The following is a 27,650-nucleotide window of genomic DNA, read 5'->3' as shown; positions in this document are numbered from 1 at the left end:
AAAAAAAGCAATTTCCTTTTCTCTCTTTGGGTGACTCCAGTTAAATGGCTGATGCTGTCAATTGTCTGCCCTACATTTCTTTTGTCTTTTCTGCTTGCCTTTCACATCTCTGCTGTCGGTAGATTTGGTGAAGAAAAGCTGTGAATTTAAATGAATAATTGACCCATCTCTATCCTCTTCCCTCATTGTGTGGTCTAACCTGTGTACCATATATTGTCCAGTATCGCTTCAGTATGCGATTAATGAGGAAACTATATTGAAGAAAACTTCAGTGTCATTGATTATTTCCTCTCCTTTCACTCTTCCTCTCTCTAGTATGAGGTGGTCTATCCTGCCCTACCACTCTCATCATATCTCTCATCATATCTCTTCCTCTCTCTAGTATGAGGTGGTCTATCCTGCCCTACCACTCTCATCATATCTCTTGCTAACTATATTTCTCTTTTCCTCAGCCTTCACTCTCCTTCTCGCCTCCTCCCCTCTCTCCATCCATTCATAATTCACATAATTCATTATCTGCACTCTGCATTCTGTGTTCATTTCATCACACCTAAGTATAGACTCCCTGGACGGTAATGTGCCTCCTTTCAACACATACACACATTGTAATAGACATTAGCAAACACACTCATACTCAATTGCACATGTACTTGCTTCTTTAATGTCATCATCAAGTGGTTGAAATCAGAGAGTATCAGAGGGCGTTTAAAGGCCCTATTGAGGGCACGGAGAGGCTTTTCTGGGTGACCTCATTGCAGACTGCACAGGGAATGAGGGAGTCAGGCGAAGAAATGCATAAGTGATTCTAATCTGAGCTAGCTGGGAGCTAATCATGTATCATTTAGAGGAGTCTGCTAGCCGTAATTGACCCTCAGTCTTCCTCTTTCCCTCAGCAGTCAGCCAGCCAGAGAGACCAACGCAGAGCACAGCTACACAACCTCGCAATTTAGCAGCCATTCTACTTCAGGGAGCAGGCTCGCTCACAAGCTTACTTAGGAAGGCTTTTTACATACATCTCAACTTCAAACAGCACTGTCTTTTTATTTTATTTATCGCACTGTTTTTAGACGAAGTGCTCTTTTATTATAGAGGCCCTTCAATAATGTCTGGAAAAAAATACTGTCAGTGCATTCAGAACACAAACATTTCTGGGGAAAATGAAACGTGTGAGAAAAGGTGATAAACACCAGCTGCTGCTTTGAAACTGCTTTAGAAAAGGCTAAAGTTATTGAAGATTTTTAAACACAAAGCTTTCATGTCTGCTTTCCCTGACTTCCTCTTCATACTAGAGGCTGGGGGAGTGGTTGTTGGCATTTCTCTACTTTGCTGAGTTTCACACAAAGTCCTACCTGGTGATTTCCTCTTTGAGAGCAGCGGGGTCAGGGGGGTAAAACTTGACTCTGAGACACATGGTGAATGGAGGCTGGGCTGGGGAACAAAGGAAATGGAGAACCAAATAGTCAGGAACATTTCATGATCACAGTTTAAATGATTAACTGAAAAAATGCTCTAAATGCAACGTCATGCAAAAGTGTCTAGCATAGTTCTAACCTGACATGTGTTCGATTCAGACACTATGAAGTTAGAATTTAAAATGACTAGTCAATTTAAACACTCGTGAATTAAGCAATCTGTGAAGGGGGCACTGACAAATGATTCCTGTAAATCTTCACTTCATATCATCACAAGGTAAACAGTAGAATAGGCAAACGGAATCTCGCTTAAAGGAAAAATAATTTTGCATCATCATAATGATGTGGAAGGTGACACTTTCCTTCTTGAAAGTCCAATATCTTGAAAACGTGACTGCTGGCATGAAAAAAAAATGTGGGACTGTATCAACAGTGGACTAATGAAAAAAAATACCAAAAGATAAATGTTGACTGGATTTTCCCTTTAAGCTCTGTATCCACAATTAGGGAGACACAGTTCATGATGATTTACAAGAGAGTGGGTGAGAGACCTTTTGTGTGGATTATCTTTTGCTAGGAAGGGACAATTCATACAGTTCTGTCCTTCCAGTCAAATGGAGAATCTAGATCTATTGAAATCCTAATACAGTAACTTCCTACCATTTGAATTCAAATGCACATTCATTAGTCAAATTAGATGATGCGTCATTAAAGATGCCATGGTGATGATAACTATACTTGCTCAATTAGCAGAATGATCATAGCATGAAGAGGAAGACACTGAAGACTTACATTTCATCTGCTTGGCAATACACTTTGTGACCTCCAACCAATGCTGCATCAACAACAAAAAGACGTATGATCAAAGTGTGAAAAAAGCTAAACATGTCTAAAAATCCTGCAGTGACACTGACACCATGCTCATATCACTCTATGAAGCAGGTTAAATGCAATACACAGGAATGACAGTTCATCGAAAGACGTGTGAAAACCGGTGTTATGTCATGTCAGCTTCACGCCTAAAACACACTGACGCATGTCTCCGTTCATATCCAACATCCATCTCTAATCTGACAAGAATCATATAATTAATGCTATCAGTTCCTGATTTGTATAATTAAATCATCATCATACTGAAGCAAATTGAACAGTAAGGGCATACAGAGATAACAGCTCTCTCTATAAATGACAGTAATGGATGGTCTTTCAAATTATAATACTACCACCAGCATGCCTGGGCCTGCCGAGACAGACAGATAGGCAGACACTGTGCAGTGGCAGTGCTCTCTAGGGTCAGTTCAGAAGGTAACTCTGGTTTTGCCTGTATATCAGGCACTGATTCATCCCCCATCCTTCTGGCAACATTCACTCCATCAATTCCCTCTCTCCGCCAACCCCTCACCCCAACAACAACCACGGAAATAGCCCTGAGTGGCAGCATAAGAAATGCAGGATGGGGAGGACCGGTCTTGTCTCTGATGCTAAAACACAATGTGAGCACATGTTAATTCTTCATGAATCAAGCAGTGCAGCTACAAGCCATCTCTGAGTAATAATCCTCTGTGCTCTGCTGCTGCTGCTGATGATGATTGTATGAGTGTCTCTCTAAAAGCGTATGTTATGAAAGTGTCACGCCCTGATCTGTTTCACCTGTTCCTGTAATTGTCTCCTCCCCCTCCAGGTATCGCTTATTTTCCCCAGTGTATTTATCCCTGTGTTTCCTGTCTCTCTGTGCCAGTTCGTCTTGTATGTTTAGTCAAGTCAACCAACGTGTTTTTCCCATACTCCTTTTCTATTATATCGTCCTCCCGGTTCTGAGCCCTGCCTGACTCTGGACTACTTTCCGGCCTACCTGATCATCCTGCCTTCCCTGACCTTGATTCTGCCTGCCATTCGGTACCTATTGGACTCTGAACTGGTTTTGACCTTTTTGCCTGTCCACGACCATTCTCTTGACTACCCCTTTGGATTAATAAACATTTTAAGACTCCAACCATCTGCCTCATGTGTCTGAATCTGGATCTCGCCTTGTGCCTTGATATAAATAAATAAAATAACATATCTTCAATCTGGCCCTGTATCTCTTTAAACGGTCACCTCCACTGCAGTATGCTTCATCCAACACAGACACACACACACACACACTCACTCACCCGCTGCTTGTCTGGGTCCACATATCTGATGCCGAAGTAGTCCTTCTCCAGCAGATTCAGGTGGTGGCAGATGAGGTCGAACAGATACTGTCCTTTAGCATCCCGCTGCAAGATAAGGGAAAAACAATAGCATGAGAAACTCACAGCGAACACAAGAAAAGACCACAACTAACAACTTAAAATGAAATTTTGAGGAAATATCCCCACTGATAGGGAACAAGTGGTCCGGCCCAGCCCAGGAACTCAACAACTTCATGAGGACATGAGGGAGAATGTGAGATTGAGGGAAAGAGGGAGGTAATTACTGATAGCAGAATGTGCTTTGTATTTTCCAGCCCCTGTGGAGATATCCAGGATTCATCCAATATTAATGACAGCCACTACAGCCACCTGCAGAGTCTAGGCCAGAAACCTCCATAGCTAAAGCACAATGAGAGAATGGATTAAGTGTGCTGACAACTGGCTGGGTTAGAATGACATTTGTTCAGGGAGATGACTCAGGGACGGGGAGGGTGATATGATACTGGGTCTTGATAACCAAACAACGCACATCAAGTATCACACAGTATAAGTATGAAGATTTAAAGGCATTAATGACGTATGAATGGATTTAAAGGCATTAATAGGAGATCAAAGAGAAGTCAACTCACTTGGCTCAAATTGGTGAATCAATGTTGTTTCCACATCATTGCAATCCCCCAAAATCTATGTGATGATGTTGAATCAACGTGAAAAACTGACTTGATTTGAAAAAAGTCCATGACATAGTGACATTTTTGGCTGATTTCACTTTAATTCACATTACTTGACAACTCAACCATATGTAAATCAAAACTAGACATTGAACTGATGTCTGTGCCCAGTGGGAAGACATTGAAGGAGAGGATAGAAGAGGACAGGAGACTGCCCACTTTCACAAGCCTTTCCCCTCCCTCTCTGACACATCGCTGAAAGACTTATCCAGCTCCCAGCACTGATTACCATTTAAAATATCACTCAGACCAACATGTTTTCCATAATAATAGCTAAACTCTCTGAATTATTCCAGAAAGATAAGTTATTTGAGCTTCCAACAAACATTGCACACCACCATTACAAGTTGTTTTCCCTCAGGCATTTGTGAGGACTGCTGGTATTAGCAAAGGCACACACCAGGGATGATTACAGCTCATTGGAACAGGGTGGTGATCCATTCAGCAGGCAGGCAACTAATACATCTCTCTACCTAGTCTACAACCTAAGAGTTTTATACTGCAGGCTCAGCCAGGCTGTCAGCTTAACACTGTGTCAGTCATCTAACTATAGTCTAGAGGAATGGCACTTGTCCTGTGATGAGCATGTGTACTGGGACTGGGTGGACTAGAATTCTGACACACTGGCACCGTGTTTCAATACCCTGTTCTTATACGGTAACAAATCAAATTGTATTTGTCACATGTGCTGAATACAACAGAATACATAAATACATTCACCTTACAGTGAAATGCTTACTTACAACCAACCCATTTACCAACAATGCAGTTTTAAGAAAATACATAAAAAGTAGAGATAAGAATAACAAATCATTAAAGAGCAGCAGTAAATAACAAAAGCGTGGCTGTATACAGGGGGTACCGGTACAGAGTCAATGTGCAGGGGCACCACTGTCGATGTAATTGAGGTAATATGTACATGTAGGTAGAGTTATTAAAGTGACTATAAATAGATTATAACAGAGAGTAGCAGCAGCGTAGAAGGGGGGGGGGGGGGGGGGGGGGGGGGTGCAAATAGTCTGAGTAGCCATTTGATTAGATGTTCAGGAGTCTTATGGCTTGAGAGTAGAAGCTGTTAAGAAGCAGAGAGAACAGTCTTTGACTAGGGGGGTTGGAGTCTTTGACAATTTTTAGGGCCTTCCTCTGACAACGCCTGGTATAGAGGTCCTGGATGGCAGGAAGCTTGGCCCCGGTGATGTACTGGGCCATATCACAGATTACTGCACCTGTACATAGCCCACCTATAATTTAGCCCAAACAACTACCGTACCTCTTTCCCTACTGTATTTAATTTATTTATTTATTTTGCTCCTTTGCACCCCATTATTTGTATTTCTACTTTGCACATTCTTCCATTGCAAATCTACCATTCCAGTGTTTTACTTGCTATATTGTATTTACTTTGCCACCATGGCCTTTTTTTGCCTTTACCTCCCTTATCTCACCTCATTTGCTCACATCGTATATAGACTTGTTTATACTGTATTATTGACTGTATGTTTGCTTTACTCCATGTGTAACTCTGTGTCGTTGTATGTGTCGAACTGCTTTGCTTTATCTTGGCCAGGTCGCAATTGTAAATGAGAACTTGTTCTCAACTTGCCTACCTGGTTAAATAAAGGTGAAATAAAAAAAATAAAAAAAATATGCACTACCCTCTGTAGTGCCTTGCAATCGGAGGCCGAGCAGTTGCCATACCAGGCAGTGATGCAACCCGTCAGGATGCTCTCGATGGTACAGCAGTGAAAACCTTTTGAGGATCTGAGGACCCATACCAAATCTTTTCAGTCTCGTGTGGGGGAAAGGTTTTGTTGTGCCCTATTCACGACTGTTTTGGTGAGGTTGGACCATGTTAGTTTGTTGCTGATGTGGACGCCAAGGAACTTGAAGCTCTCAACTTGCTCCACTACAGCACCGTTGATGAGAATGGGGGCGTGCTCGGTCCTCCTTTTCCTGTAGTCCACAATAATCTCCTTTGTCTTGATCACGTTGAGGGAGAGGTTGTTGTCCTGGCACCACCAGCGCCGCCTCTGGATGAGTGTTTTCCTGTTTGCTTATGGCGGTATACAGCTCATTTGGTGCGGTCTTAGTGCCAGCGTCGGTCTGTGGTGACATGTAGACAGCTATGAAAAATATAGATGAAAACTACATGATTCCATATGTGTTATTTCATAGTTTTGATGTCTTCACTATTATTCTACAATGTATAAAATAGTAAAAATAAAGAAAAACCCTTGAATGAGTAGGTGTGTCCAAACTTTTGACTGGTACTATATATAAATATATATATACGTGTGTGTATTATGGTGTACATTACATTTTAATAGCTGAAGTGGATGTACACATGCAGCTGCTGATGTAGTGTCTTCTACACATGACGTGTGTGACATATTAAGAGGATTGCAACTCCCAGTCTAACTAATAACTGTGATTTGGATGAGGAGGTGATAAATCAGTGCCAGGAATTGAACAGAGATTAATGTTGGCGCTGATCACTCCACCAGAGATGGTAAAGAAAGCAAGACATCTCCTTTGCAATATTTTTCTGGTGGGGGCGGGGATGGGACAATAAGTAGACTGGAGCCAGCTGTTATTGGGCATTGAATAAAATTCCCATATAATAAAATCCTGTCTGTGTAAGTGGGCGTTCCCTCTCTTGCGTAAGCATGCCAGAGATAACGGAGGAACCGTGAGCTCAAGCAGGAAAGCATGCGCACGCGAGAGAGAAAGCCCACTTTTGCCCACATTTGACTTTGACATTGTTTCCCAATGATAAACTGCCTGAGTAAGACATCTTAATTTATCTACCATCTTTGGCTCCACTCCTCTCCCTCTCCACCTTCCTCCCCATGCCAGGGAAAAACAGGCCTCACGTGCCACCTCACTCCCTCCCCACTGGCTCACTGGGGGCCATTTAATGGATCTCAGTAATAGGGTCAGTAAACACACATGCTCCTCACAATCAAACTCATAAGCTCATAACATAACTCTCAAAGGAACATGCTTCAAGGTCAAGTATATCAGGTGTCAGATAAACCAGTCACACTGCTATTGATAACATGTCAGCCTCCTAATGCTGTGTGGGGGCTACGTTTAACAGAACATCATCACAGTGAAGGATGTGAAAATCTCTGCTTGAGTTCATGTAGAATCTGTATCCCGCTATAGCAGTATGGGAATGGAATGAAGTCTATTTAGTGGCCTTGGTCAGGAAAATAATGTGGTTAATCCAAATGTTTATCTACAGCATCCATATACTGTATCTACCATCTCTCACTGTCCCTATTTGCATAACAACCAGAGACGTTCATGATGCCCTCAGTGTGGTCAGAGCTCTGCATGTCTATTTTTGGTAGTCTGACAGATGGGGTGCAGTGGACCTTAAATGCACCCGATTAAAGCATGCCAAGCACAATGTAATGTGTGGGTGAACAGCAGAGGATTCCCTAAATGAGCTCCTGACACAGAGGGGACTGAGGCCTGCTGGGAATGTCTGGCTGTCTGGCCATGTGTGGGTAACATGCTGCTGTGGGTAACATGCTGCTGTGGGCCTGGCCTCAACCTGATGGCTGCTGCTGCTATTGGATCTTGATGGATCTCTCCAGTCCAGAGAACAAGACGACATCATGTCCCTCTCCATCACAATTAAGAACAGTATGACCCTAGAGCTTCAGGCCAGGCCAGGCAGTTTGGACTGCTAGAGTCAGCCTCAGTCACTCGCGCTCTCCTCATTGGGCCTGTGATGGCAGAGGAAGTGTCCCTGGGAGCAGTAGTCTCCTCCATGTCATTACTCAGGCTCCAGATAACACACTTCATTAAGAGAGAGCTCTGTCAGAGAAAGCTTACTGGGTGCCAGCCATGACTCTCCGGACAAATATCGGCGCAAGGGAGCGGTGCTCGAGGTGTCACAGTCTGACCTTTCCACAGTAGGACTAAGGGCTCCCGGGCCGCCATGGGCGATCGTCACTGTCACTTCTAGACCGCTCTTTCACAGCGAGCTCACAAATCAACCCGACAAGCCTGCTTACTGGGCTCGGGCAGCAAAAATATAAGTGCAGGGCTGTTGCATTGTGCAAGGACACACACTCGCTTATCAATTATGCAAATGAGATAATACAGTAAATTACATAGATCCCTCAATAAGATAAATCAGTCTCTCACTCGTGTATTGACACAAATATCCTGTCATGCATCCTTATGAACTACATACAGTGCATTTGGAAAGTATTCAGACCCTTTGACTATTTCCACATTTTGTTACATTACAGCCTTATTCAAAAATGTATCAAATTGTTTTTTCCCTCATCAATCTACACACAATGCCCCATAATGACAAAGCAAAATCAGGTTTTTAGAAATGTTTGCAAATGTATTAACAACAAAAAACTGAAATATCACATTCACATAAGTAATGTATTCAGACCCTTCACTCAGTACTTTGTTGAAGCACCTTTGGTAGAGATTACAGCCTTGAGTCTTCTTGGGTATGAAGCAACAAGCTTGGCACACCTGTATTTGGGGAGTTTCTCCCATTCTTCTCTCCAGAACCTCTCAAGCTCTGTCAGGTTGGATGGGGAGCATCACTGCACAGCTATTTTCAGGTCTCTCCAGAGATGTTCTTTCGAGTTCATGTCCAGGCTCTGGCTGGGCCATTCAAGAACATTCAGAGACTTGTCCCGAAGCCAATCCTGTGTTGTCTTGGCTGTGTGCTTAGGGTCATTGTTTTGTTGGAAGGTGAACCTTCACCCCGGTCTGAGGTCCTGAGCACTCTAGAGCTGGTTTTCATCAAGGATCTCTCTGTACTTTACTGCTTTCATCTTTCCCTCGACTAGTTTCCCAGTCCCTGCCACTGAAAAACACCCCCACAGCATGATGCTGTCATGACCATGCTTCACTGTAGGGATGGTGCCAGGTTTCCTCCAGACGTGACGCTTGGCATTCAGGCCAAAGAGATCAATCTTGGTTTCATTAGACCAGTGATTCTTGTTTCTCATGGTCTGAGATTCCTTTAGGTGCCTTTTGGCAAACTTCAAGGGGGGCTGTTATGTGCCTTTTACTGAGGAGTGGCTTCTGTCTGGCCACTTTACCATAAAGGTCTGATTGGTGGAGTGCTGCAGAGATGGTTGTCCTTCTGGAAGGTTCTCCCATCTCCACAGAGGAACTCTGGAGCTTTTTCAGAGTGACCTTTGGGTCCTTGATCACCTCCTTGACGAAGGCCCTTCTTCCCCGATAACTCAGTTTGGTCAGGCGGCCAGCTCTAAGAAGAGTCTTGGTTGTTCTAAACTTCTTCAATTTCAGAATGATGGAGGCCACTGTGTTCTTGGGGACCTTCAATGCTGCAGAAATATTTTGGTACCCTTCCCCAGATCTGTGCCTCAACACAATCCTTTCTCAGAGCTCTACGGACAATTCCTTCGACCTCATGGCTTGGTTTTTGCTCTGACATGCACTGCCAACAGTGGGACCTTATATAGACAGGTGTGTGCCTTTCCAAATCATGTCCAATCAATTGAATTTACCACAGGTGGACTCCAATCAAGTTGTAGAAACATCTCAAGGATGATCAATGGAAACAGGATGCACCTGAGCTCAATTTCAAGTCTCATAGCAAAAGGTCTGACTACTTATGTAAATAAGGTATTTCTGTTTATTTTTATACATTTGCAAACATTTCTAAAAACCTGTTTTCACTTTGTCATTATGGGGTATTGTGTGTAGATTGATGAGGAAAACAATTCATTTAAGAATAAGGCTGTAACGTCACAAAATGTGGAAAAAGGGAAGAGGTCTGCATACTTTCCGAATGCAACCCATGCCAAGGAGAGCCAATGACAAAGCAAAAAAGGCTGAGAGACAGTGATGTATATGGACGAACGATGATGCATTAGGTCAGACAGGAAGCCTTTCTTTGGTTACAGACAGCAAGTGTGTTAGTATTCCATAGCACTCCTCTTTCCCTCTCCTTCTCTTCTCTCTCTCCCTTCCTGAGTTGTCTCTTTCCCCCACACAGAGCCCAGCTGCATTACTCCCCTCCAACAGGCTCTGTAATTACAGGATGTGTGTGATTGTGTGGCGGGATAAAAGATCTAATGAATGATGCTGGTGAATTCCTAATTAAAACTAATGCTGCATCTCTTCAGTTGGGTTGGCCATGGATTGTTTAAGGGTGTCTAACCAAACTGCCAATAGAATCTACTGGTCTGACCATTGACTAACCAAATAGCATCTCTGATAAAGACACTGATTTGTTTGTGTGAACAGGGATATGCAGTGGTTGTTGTGGCAGTAGCCCTGTGGTGTGAAAACCTATGCATTATGTTACCCCTTTTACAGTTGGGTAGTAAGGGAGCCCTCCTTCCACACATCATGTAAACAGACTGCATGCTCATCCAACAACTGATAATTACAGAGACATCAAGTAGATGATTCATTTATTATACAAATATTTGGCTAAACCTGTGGCAAAATGGCCCGTCTTTTACTAATATGACAGTACACAGCAGTGGTGGCACAGCAGGGAAAAGTTGGGACAATTCTATTCAATCTCAAACTGCTTTATAAGCGTTTTCTTGTCATGGGTTTTCTCTGTCTTAAGGGAATGGAGGGAATGCTGCAGAAACAATCCAATATCTTCCATACAATACCCTTAACGTGTTTCCCTGTAAATGGTTGGTCTGTTTAACTGACAAAAGATGAAGAACCCCATTCTGTGTCATGCTTGTGTGTCCAAAAAGAAACCCAGAGGTCCTGCAGGGCATCAGGCTCCATACCAACACAACAGACACAAAGTTGATGGAAATGCAGCCAGATATCTGAATGGAGCAGATAGTCATAGGCCTACAGCTTGTAGGTACATTATGCTGAATGATAGAATGACAAAAAGTCTGATCAGCAAAATAATCCACAGGCCTAAAACAGCATCATTGCTCCCCTACTGCTCCCCTATTTCCTCAGGGTCCCACTTTCCTTTCAGATGAATCACTTAAATGGACTTGTTTTATTGTGAGGGGAAGGGAAACACAATGCTGTTGGCTTGTGTGTGACTGGTGTGTGTGTGTGGGGGGGGGGGTAAAGCACTGAGAGGAACAGGAGCGGTAGAGCCCTGGGATAATTCCTCTGGTTTCATTAGCAGATTACTCTCCTTATCTCCGGGGCCTGGGGTGTGTGAGTGATTGTAGCAGGCCCACTCCACCACTAGCCAGCCCTGTGTGAATGTTCAATCTCAGGCCCTGCTACCTCAACCAGTCCGCAGCAACAGCAGCATCACAGCCTGGTGTCTGAGGCCCAGAGCGCACGCACGGCAACTCATCCAGAACACATTACATACAGTACACAAACAGTTCTGCTTGGAACAGAAAATCCACCATCAAGTTCTCAAGCCAAGTAACAGCCGTAGAGAACATTTAACGATCACCCAGGAAATCTATAGGTTCTTTTAAACAGAGAACATAACATCAGACAGTCGTAAAGAGCAGATCCTTATGAGTTAGATTTATGAAACTAATTCTTTAGCACTCATCACATTTATCAAGCAGTTAAGCTTTATTGATCCCAGAGAATGCCCTCCAGAGATCTGCTGCATTCTGCTGTTATGGGAATGTAATGTATCAGGGATACAGAGCAAATTCTCCACTCAGCAACTTCACACTACCCTCATAGCCTCGCCTGTCAGGTTTATACTGTAATGTATGGAAGACACACGTCTGGGAACAAGGCCATAGACTCCCTCTAAAACTTCCACCTGCACTGGGCCAGTGCTGCTCCTTTCCCCCAATGAAAAGGTATTGTGTACTGTGCCTAGGCTCTGCATCTGTCCTCTGCTCCTAGACCTCAGTGCTGCTTTTGATACCAACGATCACCACATTCTTTTGGAGAGATTGGAAACCCAAATTGGTCTACACGGACAAGTTCTGGCCTGGTTTAGATCTTATCTGTTCGAAAGATATCAGTTTGTGTCTGTGAATGGTTTGTTCTCTGACAAATCAATTGTAAATTTCGGTGTTCCTCAAGGTTCCGTTTTAGGACCACTATTGTTTTCACTATATATTTTACCTCTTGGGGATGTCATTCGAAAACATAATGTTAACTTTCACTGCTATGCGGATGACACACAGCTGTATATTTCAATAAAACATGGTGAAGCCCCAAAATGTCCCTTGCTAGAAGCCTGTGTTTCAGACATAAGGAAGTGGATGGCTGCAAACGTTCTACCTTTAAACTCGGACAAAACAGAGATGCTTGTTTTAGGTCCCAAGAAACAAAGATATCTTCTGTTGAATCTGATAATTAATCTTGATGGTTGTACAGTCGACTCAAATAAAACTGTGAAGGACCTCGAAATTACTCTGGACCCTAATCTCTCTTTTGACGAACATATCAAGACTGTTTCAAGGACAGCTTTTTTCCATCTACGTAACATTTCAAAAATCAGAAACTTTCTGTCCAAAAATGATGCATAAAATTAATCCATGCTTTTGTTACTTCTAGGTTAGACTACTGCAATTCTTTACTTTCCGGGTACCCGGATAAAGCACTAAATACATTTCAGTTAGTGCTGCTAGAATCCTGACAACCTTTAAGTCTTTACTGAAGACTCATCTCTTCAGTGGGTCATATGATTGAGTGTAGTCTGGCCCAGGAGTGTGAAGGTAAACAGAAAGCCTCTGGAGCAACGAACCGCCCTTGCTGTCTCTGCATGGCCGGTTCTCCTCTCTCCACTGCGATTCTCTGCCTCTAACCCTATTACAGGGGCTGAGTCACTGGCTTACTGGTGCTCTTTCATACCGTCCCTAGGAGGGGTGCGTCACTTGAGTGGGTTGAGTCACTGACGTGATCTTCCTGTCTGGGTTGGCGCCCCCCCCCCCCCCTTGGGTTGTGCCGTGGCGGAGATTTTTGTGGGCTATACCCTGCCTTTTCTCAGGATGGTAAGTTGGTGGTTGAAGATATCACTCTAGTGGTGTGGGGGCTGTGCTTTGGCAAAGTGGGTGGGGTTATATCCTTCCTGTTTGGCCCTGTCCGGGGGTATCATCAGATGGGGCCAAAGTGTCCCCTGACCCCTCCTGTCTCAGCCTCCAGTATTTATGCTGCAGTAGTTTATGTGTCGGGTGTCTAGGGTCAGTTTGTTATTTCTGGAGTACTTCTCCTGTCTTATCCGGTGTCCTGTGTGAATTGAAGTATGCTCTCTCTAATTCTCTCTTTCTCTCTTTCTTTCTCTCTCTCGGGGGGCCTGAGTCCTAGGACCATGCCTCAGTACTACCTGGCATGATGACTCCTTGCTGTCCCCAGTCCACCTGGCCGTGCTGCTGCTCCAGTTTCAACTGTTCTGCCTGTGGCTATGGAACCCTGACCTGTTCAACGGACGTGCTACCTGTCCCAGACCTGCTGTTTTCAACTCTCTAGAGACAGCAGGAGCGGTAGAGATACTCTTAATGATCAGCTATGGAAAGCCAACTGACATTTACTCCTGAGGTGCTGACTTGTTGCACCCTCGACAACTACTGTGATTATTATTTTAGGCTGGGCTTCTGTAACGCACTTTGAGATATCAGCTGATGTAAGGGCTATATAGAAGGGCTATATAAATACATTTGATTTGATTTGATCTATACTCTACTGTGCTGTACTATGCTGTCCAAACTTGTGAACCCAACTGTGGTTTGTGACTACTGTTGGGGTTCGTTCTTTGTTCCTTGTCAATCATTGGCTCATTGATGAAATTAGCATTCAGACAATATATTTAATGAAATCATTCAAAAACCTTTATTAATGCAATTGCAGACAGAAGTTGACAACAGGAACATAGCACGCATGTTTCCGTGGGGCAAAAAAAGTATTTAGTCAGCCACCAATTGTGCAAGTTCTCCCAGTTAAAAAGATGAGAGAGGCCTGTATTTTTCATCATAGGTACACTTCAACTAAAATCACATTCTAGGATTTTTTATTAATTTATTTGCAAATTATGGAGGAAAATAAGTATTTGGTTAATAACAAAAGTTTATCTCAATACTTTGTTATATACCCTTTGTTGGCAATGACAGAGGTCAAACGTTTTCTGTAAATCTTCACAAGGTTTTCACACACTGTTGTTGGTATTTTGGCCCATTCCTCCATGCAGATCTCCTCTAGAGCAGTGATGTTTTGGGGTTGTTGCTGGGCAACATGGACTTTCAACTCCCTCCAAAGATTTTCTATGGGGTTGAGATCTGGAGACTGGCTAGGCCACTCCAGGACCTTGAAATGCTTCTTACGAAGCCACTCCTTCGTTGCCCGGGCGGTGTGTTTGGGATCATTGTCATGCTGAAAGACCCAGTCATGTTTCATCTTCAATGCCCTTGCTGATGGAAGGAGGTTTTCACTCAAAATCTCACGATACATGGCCCCATTCATTCTTTCCTTTACACGGATCAGTCGCCCTGGTCCCTTTGCAGAAAAACAGCCCCAAAGCATGATGTTTCCACCCCCATGCTTCACAGTAGGTTTGGTGTTCTTTGGATGCAACTCAGCATTCTTTGTCCTCCAAACACGATGAGTTGAGTTTTTACCAAAAATTTATATTTTGGTTTCATCTGACCATATGATATTCTCCCAATCTTCTTCTGGATCATCCAAATGCTCTCTAGCAAACTTCAGACGGGCCTGGACATGTACTTGCTTAAGCAGGGGGACACGTCTGGCACTTCAGGATTTGAGTCCCTGGCGGCGTAGTGCGTTACTGATGGTAGGCTTTGTTACTTTGGTCCCAGCTCTCTGCAGGTCATTCACTAGGTCCCCCCGTGTGGTTCTGGGATTTTTGCTCACTGTTCTTGTGATCATTTTGACCCCACGGGGTGAGATCTTGCGTGGAGCCCCAGATCGAGGGAGATTATCAGTGGTCTTGTATGTCTTCCATTTCCTAATAATTACTCCCACAGTTGATTTCTTCAAACCAAGCTGCTTACCTATTGCAGATTCAGTCTTCCCAGCCTGGTGCAGGTCTACAATTTTGTTTCTGGTGTCCTTTGACAGCTCTTTGGTCTTGGCCATAGTGGAGTTTGGAGTGTGACTGTTTGAGGTTGTGGACAGGTGTCTTTTCTAATTTTGTCTGTCATAGTTGAAGTGTACCTATGATGAAAATTACAGGCCTCTCTCATCTTTTTAAGTGGGAGAACTTGCACAATTGGTGGTTGACTAAATACTTTTTTGCCCCATTGTATGTTGTTAATCTGTAGTCTAGGACCCTATAAATGTAAGGAGGGAGGGTCTTATAACCCCTCCTCTTCTATTAATACAACATAAGCATAATTAATTATTATAATACATCAAACATTTGGTACAGCCCCTGTCATGACCCCAAGGTGAACCCGACACTACTATCATTTCCCATTGTATCCAATTCAATTGCAGAAATTCCATTACCAATAAAAAAAAAATTGTTACCGATTTGGTAATGGAATTCTGAGTTAAAACCACTTAATAATTCATAAACAAAAAAACTACAACTAATTGATAGGTCTACCATTACTTGTTAATTCTGTGAACTTTCATTATCCTCCCTCCCCATGAGGAAGAGAAAATATCTTAACGATATGTGGGTTTTTGGTAATGGACTTTCAAGGCACAATGTAATGTTTCTTAAACTTACAGAAGGCAGAAAAATGTATCCAAAACTATACATTCACTGAGTATACCAAACATTAGGAACCCCTTCTTAATATGCCTTAATTTCTCAAAAATATAGACTCTTAGTTTTCATTTTACACCCAATTTGACATGCTCCTATGAACTTCACATGTTGGTGCTCATGGGTCCTTTTACATGGAAACTACCAAAATTATCAAATCAAAATCAAATTATATTTGTCACATCCACACGGTTAGCAGATGTTTTTGCGGGTGAGGCAAAATTATTGTGCTTCTAGCTCTAACAGTGCAGTAATATCTAACAATTCACAACTATACAAACATTTAAAATTAAGGAATATATAAATATTCGGATGAGCAATGTCGGACTGGCATAGACTAAATACAGTGTAATAGAATACAGTATATACACGTGAGATGAGTAAAGCAAAAATATGTAAACATTATTAAAGTGACTAGTGTTCCATTATTAAAGTGGCCAGTGATTTCAAGCCTTCCTTTGACATTGGATGCTGTGGGTGTCCTGGAGGGCAGGTAGTTTGCCCCCGGTGATGCGTTGGGCAGACCGCACCACCCTCTGTAGAGGCCTGCATATGCGGTCAGGGCAGTTGCCATACCAGCCGGTGATGCAGCCCAACAGGATGCTCTCAATTTTGCATCTGTAAAAGGTTGTGAGGGCTTTAGGTGCCAAGCCATATTTATTCAGCCTCCTGAGATTGAAGAGGCACTGTTGCGCCTTCTTCACCACACGGTCTGTGTGGGTGGACCATTTCAGATCGTCAGTGATGTGTACGCCGGGGAACTTGAAACTTTCCACCTGCTCCACTGCGATCCCACGATGTGGATAGGGGCGTGCTCCCTCTGCTGTTTCCTAAAGTCAACGATCAGCTCCTTTGTTTTGTCGACATTGAGTGAGAGGTTATTTTCCTGGCACCACACTCACAGGGCCCTCACTTCCTCTCTGTATGCTGTCTCATCATTGTTGGTTATCAGGCTTACTAGTGTTGTTTCGTCTGCAAACTTGATGAGTTCAGCACCCTTGTGGGGCCCCTGTGTTGAGGATCAGCGAAGTGGAGGTGTTGTTTCCTACCTTCTCCACCTGGGAACGGCCAGTCAGGAAGTCCAGGACCCAGTTGCACAGTGAGGGGTTCAGACCCAGAGCCCAAGCTTAATGATGAGCTTGGAAGGTACTATGGTGTTGAATGTTGAGCTATAGTCAATGAACAGCATTCTTTTTAGGTATTCCTTGTCCAGATGGTGTAGGGCAGTGTGCAGTGTTGCAAGTTCCAAACTGCCTCTGGAATCAACGTCAGCACAATAACTGTTTTGCCGGGAGGCCGAGCAGCCGCACACAAGCCTAAGATCACCATGTGCAATGCTAAGCATTGGTTGGAGTGGTGTAAAGCTTGCTGCCATTGGAGTGATGAATCACGCTTCACCATCTGGCAGTCGGAAGGACAAATCTGGGTTTGGCAGATGCCAGGAGAACGCTACCTGCTCCAATGCATAGTGGCAACTGTAAAGTTTGGTGGAGGAGGAATAATGGTCTGGGGCTGTTTTTCATGGTTCGGGCTAGGCCCCATAGTTCCAGTGAAGGGAAATCGTAAAGCTACAGCATACCAGCATACAACGACATTCTAGATGATTCTCTGCTTCCAACTTTGTGGCAACAGTTTGGGGAAGGCCCTTTCCTGTTTCAGCATGACAGTGCCCCTGTGCACAAAGCGAGGTCCATACAGAAATGGTTTGTCGAGATCGGTGTGGAACAACTTGACTGGCCTGCACAGAGCCCTGACCTCAAACCCATCAAACACCTTTGGGATGAATTGGAATGGCGACTGCAAGCCAGGCCTAATAGCCCAACATCAGTGCCCAACCTCACTAATACTCTTGTGGCTGAATGGAAGCAAGTCCCCACAGCAACATCTAGTGGAAAGCCTTCCCAGAAGAGTGGAGGCTGTTATAGCAGCAAAGAGGGGACCAACTCCATATTAATAACCATGATGTCGGAATGAGATGTTCGACGAGCAGATGTCCACATACTTTTGGCTATAGAGTGTATTGTGTTGCAGTTGCATGGGAACAATGCATTAACTTACTGTTAAAGAAAAGACAAACCCGCACACTGCTCTTGCTAGTATTACTTTTTTATTGAAGCTTACATGTCGGCTTCTTGGCCTTCATCAGAGCGTACTGGTGTCTACATGTACTGGAACCTCCAGAAAGTTGTTGCATGTTGAGAGAATCAGCTTGTATTGTCCAGGAATGAATTCCTGCAGCCTTCTATCAGCACCCAGTGTTCCCACCAGCAGCATGATGCTCTGCCTGGAGAAACAGCAAGCCGTTCACCCTCACCAGGCAGAAAGTGGGCCATCAAAACACAATAGGAGTGGGGCAGAGTATGGATTTGACCCAGAAACAGGAAGAACCAGAAAAACAAGCAAAGCAACAGAAGCTGGGGAGTGGGGACGGACTGAAAGCAACAAAGAGACTACATGTACATGTAATATAAACCACACATAATACTTAGCATGAGCATCCATATAAGCTTTTGCATGCTCAATTGAGCAGAATATTAAATATAGCTTTATATGAAATGTGAGTTGGCATGTGCAGAACACAGACGATAAATCAACTCTTCAGGGAGAGAGAATCCACACTACCTAAATTACATAGGTAAACTTCCAGTGCTCAAGTGCTTCAAGTTCATAAATGATGCATAATTAACAAGTGTGTCAAAGCTCTATGATAACCGCTTTCATAAACAAATAATTAATTACATACACAACTTCATGTATGGACAGGGGCCTAACCTAGTGTGGGCCAGATTTGCCCTGGTAGACTGGATTCTGTGAGAGAGAGCCTGGTCTGTCTGAATCATTTATTGAGATTGCGGCTCCTCGGGCCTCCATCAAAGCATTGACACGCGAAGCTGCAGTGCGCCTCTCACGCCTGCATGCACAGAGAGCCAGTCTCCAGGGCCAAACCGCTTTCTGTATTTTCATGGCTGGATTAATCAGTGGTAAGTGATCTCTCCTGGGGCTTGGGAAACAATGGTGGGGTTAAAGTGGCACCAAGGAACCCCCTGCCTCTCAACGTGGAAGGGCTGGGGTAGCCAAAGGAACTGCAGTTCTGAGGTAGGAGCTGTACCGTACTTTAATGCATACCACTCCAAACTCTAAGAAAAAGGGTTCCAAAAGGGTTCTTCGGCTGTCCCCATAGGATACCTTTTTTGGTTCCATGTAGAACCAACAGTGGAAAGAGTTCTGCATGGAACCCAAAGGGTTCTACCTGGAACCAAATAGGGTTCTTCAAAGGGTTCTCCTATGGGGACATCTGAATAAACATTTTTAGGCTCTAGATAGCACATTGTTTTCTAAGAGTGCACCACTCCCCTTCTCCAGTGAGCCTGTTTGTAACAGTATAACAGTCCTCAAAACCACAATGACATAAAAACAACTAAGCATCTCATTGAAAGAGATTGTCATCTCCCTCAGCAAGGTAAGTATATAACTTTAACAGCTATTTTTTCCATTAGGGCCGATGTACAGAATTTCCAAGGGAGAACAGTGTTCTGTCGAGCTGACCTCATGTAAGGCAGAGGTGACTTAATCAGCATAGAGAAATCAAGCATTCCGCCCCTTCACTACCAGGACTGCACTTTTCTCTCCGATTATTGTTTTTTCCCTTCTGTTGGTTACAGTAATAATAGTATTTAATTCCTGAGAAACATCACTGACAGCAACGACCAGTGTACTTGTATTATGTTGAGCTGGATGCTCTATTGAAGAAATCTAAAAGTCCATTGGATCACAGTGTGAGATTGGGCCAGTTGATGCAGCTGCACTCAGTTGATGAGGGTTTGAGGGTTGTTGTTGACTAGAGGGGTCTCTGTGTTGTGTGTGCTGTGTGTGTACAGTTGCTGTGTGCTGTGAAGAGAAAGTTAGGGAAATGACTGCAGCAGCTGCAAGGTACGAGAGACATGTACATGTGCATTTGGCAAACCACACCTTATATGGATGTGGAGGAAGATTTACATTCTACTCCGTGAGGCATGCATTGGTATGGCACCCACAGAGGTATTAAAATAGTCAGAGCTGCTCAAAATACCTTCATTAAGCAAAAAGAAAGAGAGCCTCCTGCTTTGACCACAGTGAGCAACACAGACTGGTGACATCCTAGAGGATACAGACACCACATCAGGGAGGCAACACCAGGCCTGGATCTGATGAATACAACAAGCTCTAGGATTTGCTCAGTGGGTATTCCTGTGGCATCCCCTACAGGGAACTGTCAAAAGGAGTAGTGTACACACTATGCTTTATATACTGATTTATATACTGTAACAGACTGTGCATGGACAGGAGGTGTCTTTAGTTTTGGGACTGTCGCATTCCCATTAAAAAAACGATTTATCAAACAGCACAGAGTAGAGGATGTCTCTGTCATCACTCCTCTGTTCACCACCCTGGCCAGGCTCTGGGCAGCTCTATTTTGGACAAGTTGGCCACATGTTGAGGCTCTGTTGGTTAACTTTATGTGACAGGGGAGAGGCCAGTCCCCTGGAGAAAACTCTTTAGGAGGGAGGAACCAAGAGAACCATGTCTATCGGAGGGAGCCAAACTGCCTCTGAAGTCTTCCTCATACAGCCCCAATAGGCTACTGTACACAGTCACAGAACACAAAAAAAACCTGCTTCTGTCAGTCCTCTGCTCTTCACATGTTCTGTCTGCACTTCACACTGTATGAAGCCCAGGGTATATATACACTATCTGAAACACCATGGGAAAACCACAAAGACACACAGCTCTGCTTGTGAAGTAACTTGGCGAAATGCAGCCATGGAAACCTCACATTTTTTAAAGAAAAACCAGAGGTGGAGGTGGATGAAAAAAAGTTTATATCGGATTTGGTTTGTCTTTTTTAATATAAACCAGAGCTATAGTATATATGGCTCCATATTCACACATCAGTTGGCCCTGAAACTTCCACCCACCTCTCTCTGTATGTAAGAAGAAAGTAACTGTTGAAATGCACATCCACACTATTCTATTCTCCTGTGGCCTCTGAGTCAATCAATTAAATATACAATAATGGGACTCACTTGACAAAAAAACACCTTACATTCAAGAGAGAAATTATCTTTTTACAGTCAAAAGATCACAATTTCCCAGTGAATGCCCTCATTCTTCAGGAAGCCCCTCTTGCTGCCCTGCTTCCTGTGTGCTCTTTTTTCTTTGTGTGATGCACTGATATGACATTTTTGGCTGATACCGATATCCAATATTTTCCTTGACAAAAAACCTGATACCTTTACCGATTACCGATATTTAACATTTTTGCGGCCTTTTAAGCATTCTAGTATAGTTAAATAGTTGACACACACACATGAACGTAGCGGTCTAAGGGACTGCATCTCAGTGCAAGAGGCATCACTACAGTCCCTGGTTCGAATCCTGCTGTATCACATCCGGCTGTGATAGGGAGTCCCACAGAGCGGCGCACAATTGGCCCAGCGTCGTCCGGGTTTGGCCGCCAGTGTAAATAAGAATTTGTTCTTAACTGACTTGCCTAGTTAAATAGGTTACACACACACACACACACACACACACACACACACACACACACACACACACACACACCACACTGACCAAAAAGTTATTTTGTTGGCGTTTACGTTTGTCCCTATTACCAGAAATACATAATCAAAACCTATTTCTTTCACTTACTTGCTGTGCTGTTTCATTGTTCATTTGTTCAGTCGTTTCATTCTCAACCAGGATTTCTATGGAACACAGTTTGGGTCTTTGTGTGTCAAAAAAGATACACATCAAACTATTTGACATGTCAAATAACACTATTTGACATGTCAAATAACATGTCAAATCAGGACCTGAATATGACTGCACGTCACATAATAATTTAACGAGCTCATAAATGTTTTACACGGTTACTACACATAGATTACACTATCACTCGTATTTCATATGTCACAACAATTCATCGATACGTATGCTATGATGCTGGTAAAGTTGTATCGCGCACCTACAGTGCTGGTCATAAATAAAAGCTAGCTAGCTCATGGATGCAAAAAAATAAATCTTATTTTTCTAAATACATAGCAAAACGACATAATCTGTTTCAGTTGCTATAGTTAGCTAGCTAATTATATAGCTAGGTGTCATCGTCTAAAATAAACCTCATTTATAAGACAGTTCTTATTTGATTAATGGTGGTCGGAAATGTGAAGCTAGCCACAATAGGACTTAGCCACAGTAGTGGACTTTGCGATTAGCCTTCAAAATACAAGTATGTAATTGACAGTGATGCAAATGAATACAAATAGTAGAATTATGCCATAATTGAATAGATCATGCTAAACGAGGTTGGAATGTTGTTGTATAAAATCAACAAAAGACAATCATTTGTTAATTTGACAAACATCTGTTGAAATCACACTGGATGTATTATACTTTAGAATTGCATTGGGGGCATACTTATTTCACTGCACAGCCTTACCTATGGATTGTGGATCAATGACATGGGGCATCAGTCTACTCAGTGACACCCAGAGAACATTAGCGTCATAGCTCTTATTGCAGGTCTCTGAAACAACTGTGAATTGAGCCACATTTATTGTCAACCTATGTGTATTGAAAACTATTCCAGAGGAAAAACAATACGGTGTGGATGTTTTGGAGTCCAATAACTGGGAAAAAATATTGGGTATTGAGTAGACTGATACCCCATTTCATTGATACCCAATCCTTAGATAACACTGTACAGTGCAATATGAATGTCAATACACATAATTTGCTGATTGGGGAGGTGATTTCACAGTCACAGTCCCGCGATAAGAGCTACAATGCTAATATTTGCGTAAACTCTTCACAGTTGTGTTATGTGGCTATCACCGAGTAGACTGATACCCCATTTCATTGCTTCACATTCCAACCTTGTTTAACATGATCAAGTCTAAATATGGCATGATTCCACCAATTGCAACCTTCTGCATCACTTTCAAAGAGGTACTTTTACTTTGAAGGCAAACCGCAAATTCCACTATTGTGCCTAATCTTTATTGTGGCTAGCTTCACAGCACATAACCTGCTCAGGTCGAGCCCCACTCGCCAGATGAAGCTAGCTGGCTGCTTATAATGTTACCTTTGGGTAACAGGGTTAAGTAGCTGGGTAGCTATATATTTTCATGAACTGAAATTCAATTTCAATAGGCGAATAACAAGTGGCTACCTAGCTAATACTTACACACAAGGATTCCTAAATCATTGCTAAGAAAAATGAAAATAACTGCAGTTCTACTGATCATTGTTTTCAGGCTGGTTGTATTGGTGCTAGCTAGGTACCAAGCTAAAGCTAGCTAGCTAACCCAGAAGTTGCGGTTGAACAAATAATGATTTATTACCAACGCGGTATTGTAAACTCATTGTTTGTGGCCGGTGTTTGCTAGTTTGCAGACTTTTTTGTGCAGCTTTGACAGTGCTACTGATAGTAGTGGTGGTGCTTGACTTGCACGTGCAAATTCAGAACACACAACATTCTATAATAGAACTGTGTTACTTAACATGTCTAATTAAAAGTTGATTTAATGCATCAAACTATTATTTGATGTGTATCTCTTTTGACACACAAAGACCCCAACAGCGTTCCATAGTATGTAATGAAACTAATAGCAGTGACACTATTACTGTGTAAATCTAGTAGGACAACACCTGAAAAATAGTGCACTTGGTAGTGTGTACTGGTGCTCGACCAGCCGCGAAAGCCAACATCATCCACGACAGAGAACGGTTGATTGTCAAGGGCAATGAATTCCATTATCTTGGTGTTAATGGATTTCGCCTTTGAGTTGTCTCGCTGAAATGTTCTTACTCTTTCAAATGACTGTTTGACTTGTTGACTGTTCGACTTGTTGACTGCTCGATCCACACAGCAGACATTGTGGGCTAGGTTAGGAATTCTGTGTAGTGCAAAATGTTACGTGGCGTCATAACGTCATGCACCTACGTTATATAGGTTTGCACGTCAGCACATTAAACTAGACATCGGGCCGATACTGATGTTGGCATTTTTAGCTAATATCATCCAATTCCGATATGTTCACAGATATATTGTGCATCCTTACACACAATACTTTCACCAGCTGTTTTATTTGTGTCAGCAAATTAAAGGGGCAGCCAAAAATACCGTTTTACAAGCAAGCCAGTGTTAAAAATAATAAATAGAAAATGTTTCAAGAAAAGCACCAATGAAAAATTCAGATAACCGGTTCCTGAACAGGGCTCATGAACAAAGCTGGGCTGAGAGAAGGTGGAGAGAAGAAGCAGCTGGAGGTGTTGAAATGCAGGCACCTCTCACAGGGGATTATCATGTTATCTGCTCAGTTAGAGTGGAAATTATGCAAAACAGAGTGTGCAATAGAACTGGAACAATTAGCCACCGCGGGTGTCGACGCATATTTTACAAACAACAGGCCAAATTCTATGGGCCAGTGAAGGGCAAAGCTGCTCTGGGATGGAGGAAGGATAGGAGCCGAGAGACAGAGAGGCAGGGCTCAGCTAATAACCAACCCCAGCACAGCCCGGTCCATTGTTTCCAGAGAGCCACGTATCCAGACAGACTGTGAGCTTAATCTGGACCCTCTATTAATCTGGATCCTCTATTACCACTAATACAGTACAGGGAGCCTTCCACATGAAACCTGTCTGACATGACCTTCTGTTAAGGTGTACCTACTAGGGATATCTTAAAAGGCCATATAAAATGGAGCAAGTTGAAAGAAAACTCTTAACCGGCTCAGGGGCACTTAACAGCCTCTCCAGGAAGAAATCCAATGATACAATAGTGCCTGCAGTAAGCAGGCTTATGGTTATGGCACTAATAATGCCAAGTAAGCATTGTTCAGTGTGTGAAAGAGATATTGCCAGCAATGCTAATGTGTTCAACTGGTGATGTGAGGTCTTTAGGCCAAACATAGACATGCTATGATAATATGGGCTGTGGGAGTCTCCAACAGAGTGATCTGTGGCTAGATAAAAGGCAGCAGTAAAACAAAATAAATGTTAGCTCTTGAGGGCTGATGATGCAGTCTAAAGACATTGAGTCATTGCCCCACAGACAGCCTGACTCCACGTTGTGCTGTGTGAGCTGAGACTGACTAGTGCGTCACTATCAGGGCTGTGCAGATCCCAAATAATTAGTTATTGTTTCTATGCTAATCCTCCATATGACACCAATTGTATGGCATTTATTCTGTTGTGAGGGTATGTGCTACATTTTCTTACTGAGCAAAATTACCTATTGTACAGTAGAAGCGTAACTCCAACCCCAACTAATGCATTTAGTCTGAGTGAGTTTAGCAGCGAGAGAAATGGGCCAAAAAATATGCATTCAGTGACAGGTGCCACACTCTAGGCATTGGTACATATCCAAAAACAAAAAGCTGGGTTGGCAACATTCGTCATCATAAAGCAGGGCCTGATCAACTACAAGTTGCATTAAAATAAATAACTTTTCATCCAATAACTACATCCAAGTGCTGTATGTCTCATCACGCCCACGCCAGACCTTCACTGAGCCTTCAGGGCAATCCAGGAGATAACACTAAACAGAGTCACGTAAAGATGTTTGTTGGGGGCCTATATCTTTTTTAATTCATAGTAAACCAGTGATGAGCCCTCAAGCAAACCAAAGAAACACACCTCCCCCTAACACTAGGAGTGGGCAATCACAATCAGATGCCTTTGTAACATGATTTGTTTGCAATCATCATTGTCATTTGTTACATCCAGAAAGAATACAGTATTTCTCCTCTCATTCATAAAGGTGCACTTCTGACTTCAAGAGCAATCAACAGCATGAGAGAACCAGGGATTTGATGCACCACCCTTCAGGTGAAAGGTACAGAAACCAGCTCCATGCGACCCTCCTCACATCGGGGCCTTATCTACCGTAGGTAGAAGTGAACATACCCAGAATGCTTTACTGAACCCATCTGAGAGAGATAAGGTAGAAAAGCTATTATGGCGGCGCTGGCAGAGATCCATCATGGATGTCTTCTATAGTGCTGAGTGATTAATCGGAATTTCAGTTATATTTTGTTTTTTAAACAACTAATTGACCAACATCAGTTCAATTATTTGAATTCCATTTAGTTCATTTTTTTCCTATCAAATCAATGCGCACACAGCACAGTTTTCTATTTTGTTTTAGTTTTTAAGCAGATGCTAGTGACTATTGTAGTGGAAATTGTAGTTTCCAACAGGAGAATATTATACATCGCTTAGCGCATAAAACATGGTAATTAACTACAATGACCATAATCCATTGCATACCTACTTGTCCGGTCTATGTTTCTTTTATGCCTGCTATGGAAGAAACAGAAGAATGGGCGATCGTGAGGTGATATAGAGAGCAGCTGTTGCTTCATGAGGTATCTCTAGCTGAAAATACATGATCTAAGTGATTGATAGTTGGTATTCAACAGTCATAAAATATGCCTTATTTACTTTGGAGAGCTACAAAATAGTGATTTTCTCAGACAGCATAGGCAGCAACTCTATAGAGATGAGATGATGACTTGGAATGTCATCAAATAAAACAAATGTAATATACACAACAACTGAAATATGTTATTAAAGTCATGTGAATAAATTATGGTGAATAAGTGATAAGCAGTAATGGGCTGTCACTACCATCAAGGGACTTTTATTCATTGTTTTATTCTGTGTTACAGCATTCAACCCACATAATGCAGTGCATTTATTTTTTTATTTTATTATTGAAGGCCCATAACTTCACCTATAAAACAACATAGGCTTAGGACTATACATTCTATAAGCAGGGTTCATAGAGCCTGACTGTATCAACCCTGCAAGACTCAAGCACTTAAATGTAACCCCCCCCCAGAGAGTTACCACAAGTCACAAAGAAAACAGGAGCTGCCTCCACTATTCCAGCACCATTTCAACTTCAACATTTCAACATCATCAAATCATCTCTGCTTAGTCTAATACAGTGACAACTAAAAGATATGGGATTACCAAATTATGTATTGGATCACTAAAAAAATGCTAATTTTACATTACCGTGTAGTTTACCAATTAAATGGTCTGATGGAGATGTGGACATACTCAGTATACAAATCCCAAAAGAAAGAAATGATCTCACTCCAATACATTTTTATAGAAAGTTAGCCAAACTAGATACCATGGAAAGGAAAACACCTGTCTTTTGTGGAAAAATCACCCTGATTAGTCTTTAGCCATATCACAGTTTACCTATATGCTTATGGTTTTGCCTACACCAAGTGACCTGCTTTTTAAACGATATGAACAAAAAATATTCAATTTTATTTGGAACGGCAAGCCAGACAAAATTAAAAGGCCCTATTTATACTGTATAACGAATATGAATTCGGAGGGCAGAAATTATTCAATATTAAAGCATTAGACCTCTCACTAAAGACATCAGTCATACAAAAGTTATACTTCAATCCAAACTGGTTCTCTAGTAAATTGGTAGGAATGTCTCATCCCATGTTCAAGAATGGCCTTTTTCCCTCTATTCAGATTACACTTGCTCACTTTCGGTTGTTTAAAAAGGAAATAATCTCCAAAATATCGTTATTTTTTAAACAAGCCTCAGAAAGTTGGTTGCCATTTCAGTAATCCACCTGAAAAGACAGAACAAATAATA

General features: G+C 42.6%; 1 protein-coding gene across 2 annotated transcripts in view; it reads right to left on the bottom strand.

Annotated features, from left to right (window-relative positions):
* Positions 1–27,650, bottom strand: part of LOC110501876 (FERM domain-containing protein 5) — a 121,512-nt gene that overhangs the window by 18,722 nt on the left and 75,140 nt on the right. For both annotated transcript variants that reach the window (XM_036955241.1, XM_036955248.1), the window contains exons 2-4: positions 3,566–3,670; positions 2,205–2,247; positions 1,350–1,428 (exon numbers count right to left, since the gene is read on the bottom strand). In XM_036955241.1, coding sequence (XP_036811136.1) covers positions 1,350–1,428; positions 2,205–2,247; positions 3,566–3,670 — 227 coding nt within the window. The remainder of the gene's footprint in view (positions 1–1,349; positions 1,429–2,204; positions 2,248–3,565; positions 3,671–27,650) is intronic.

This window comes from Oncorhynchus mykiss, chromosome 2, assembly GCF_013265735.2.
Source record: "Oncorhynchus mykiss isolate Arlee chromosome 2, USDA_OmykA_1.1, whole genome shotgun sequence".
Lineage (NCBI taxonomy): Eukaryota > Metazoa > Chordata > Actinopteri > Salmoniformes > Salmonidae > Oncorhynchus > Oncorhynchus mykiss.
This window is presented reverse-complemented; position numbering and strand designations above follow the sequence as displayed.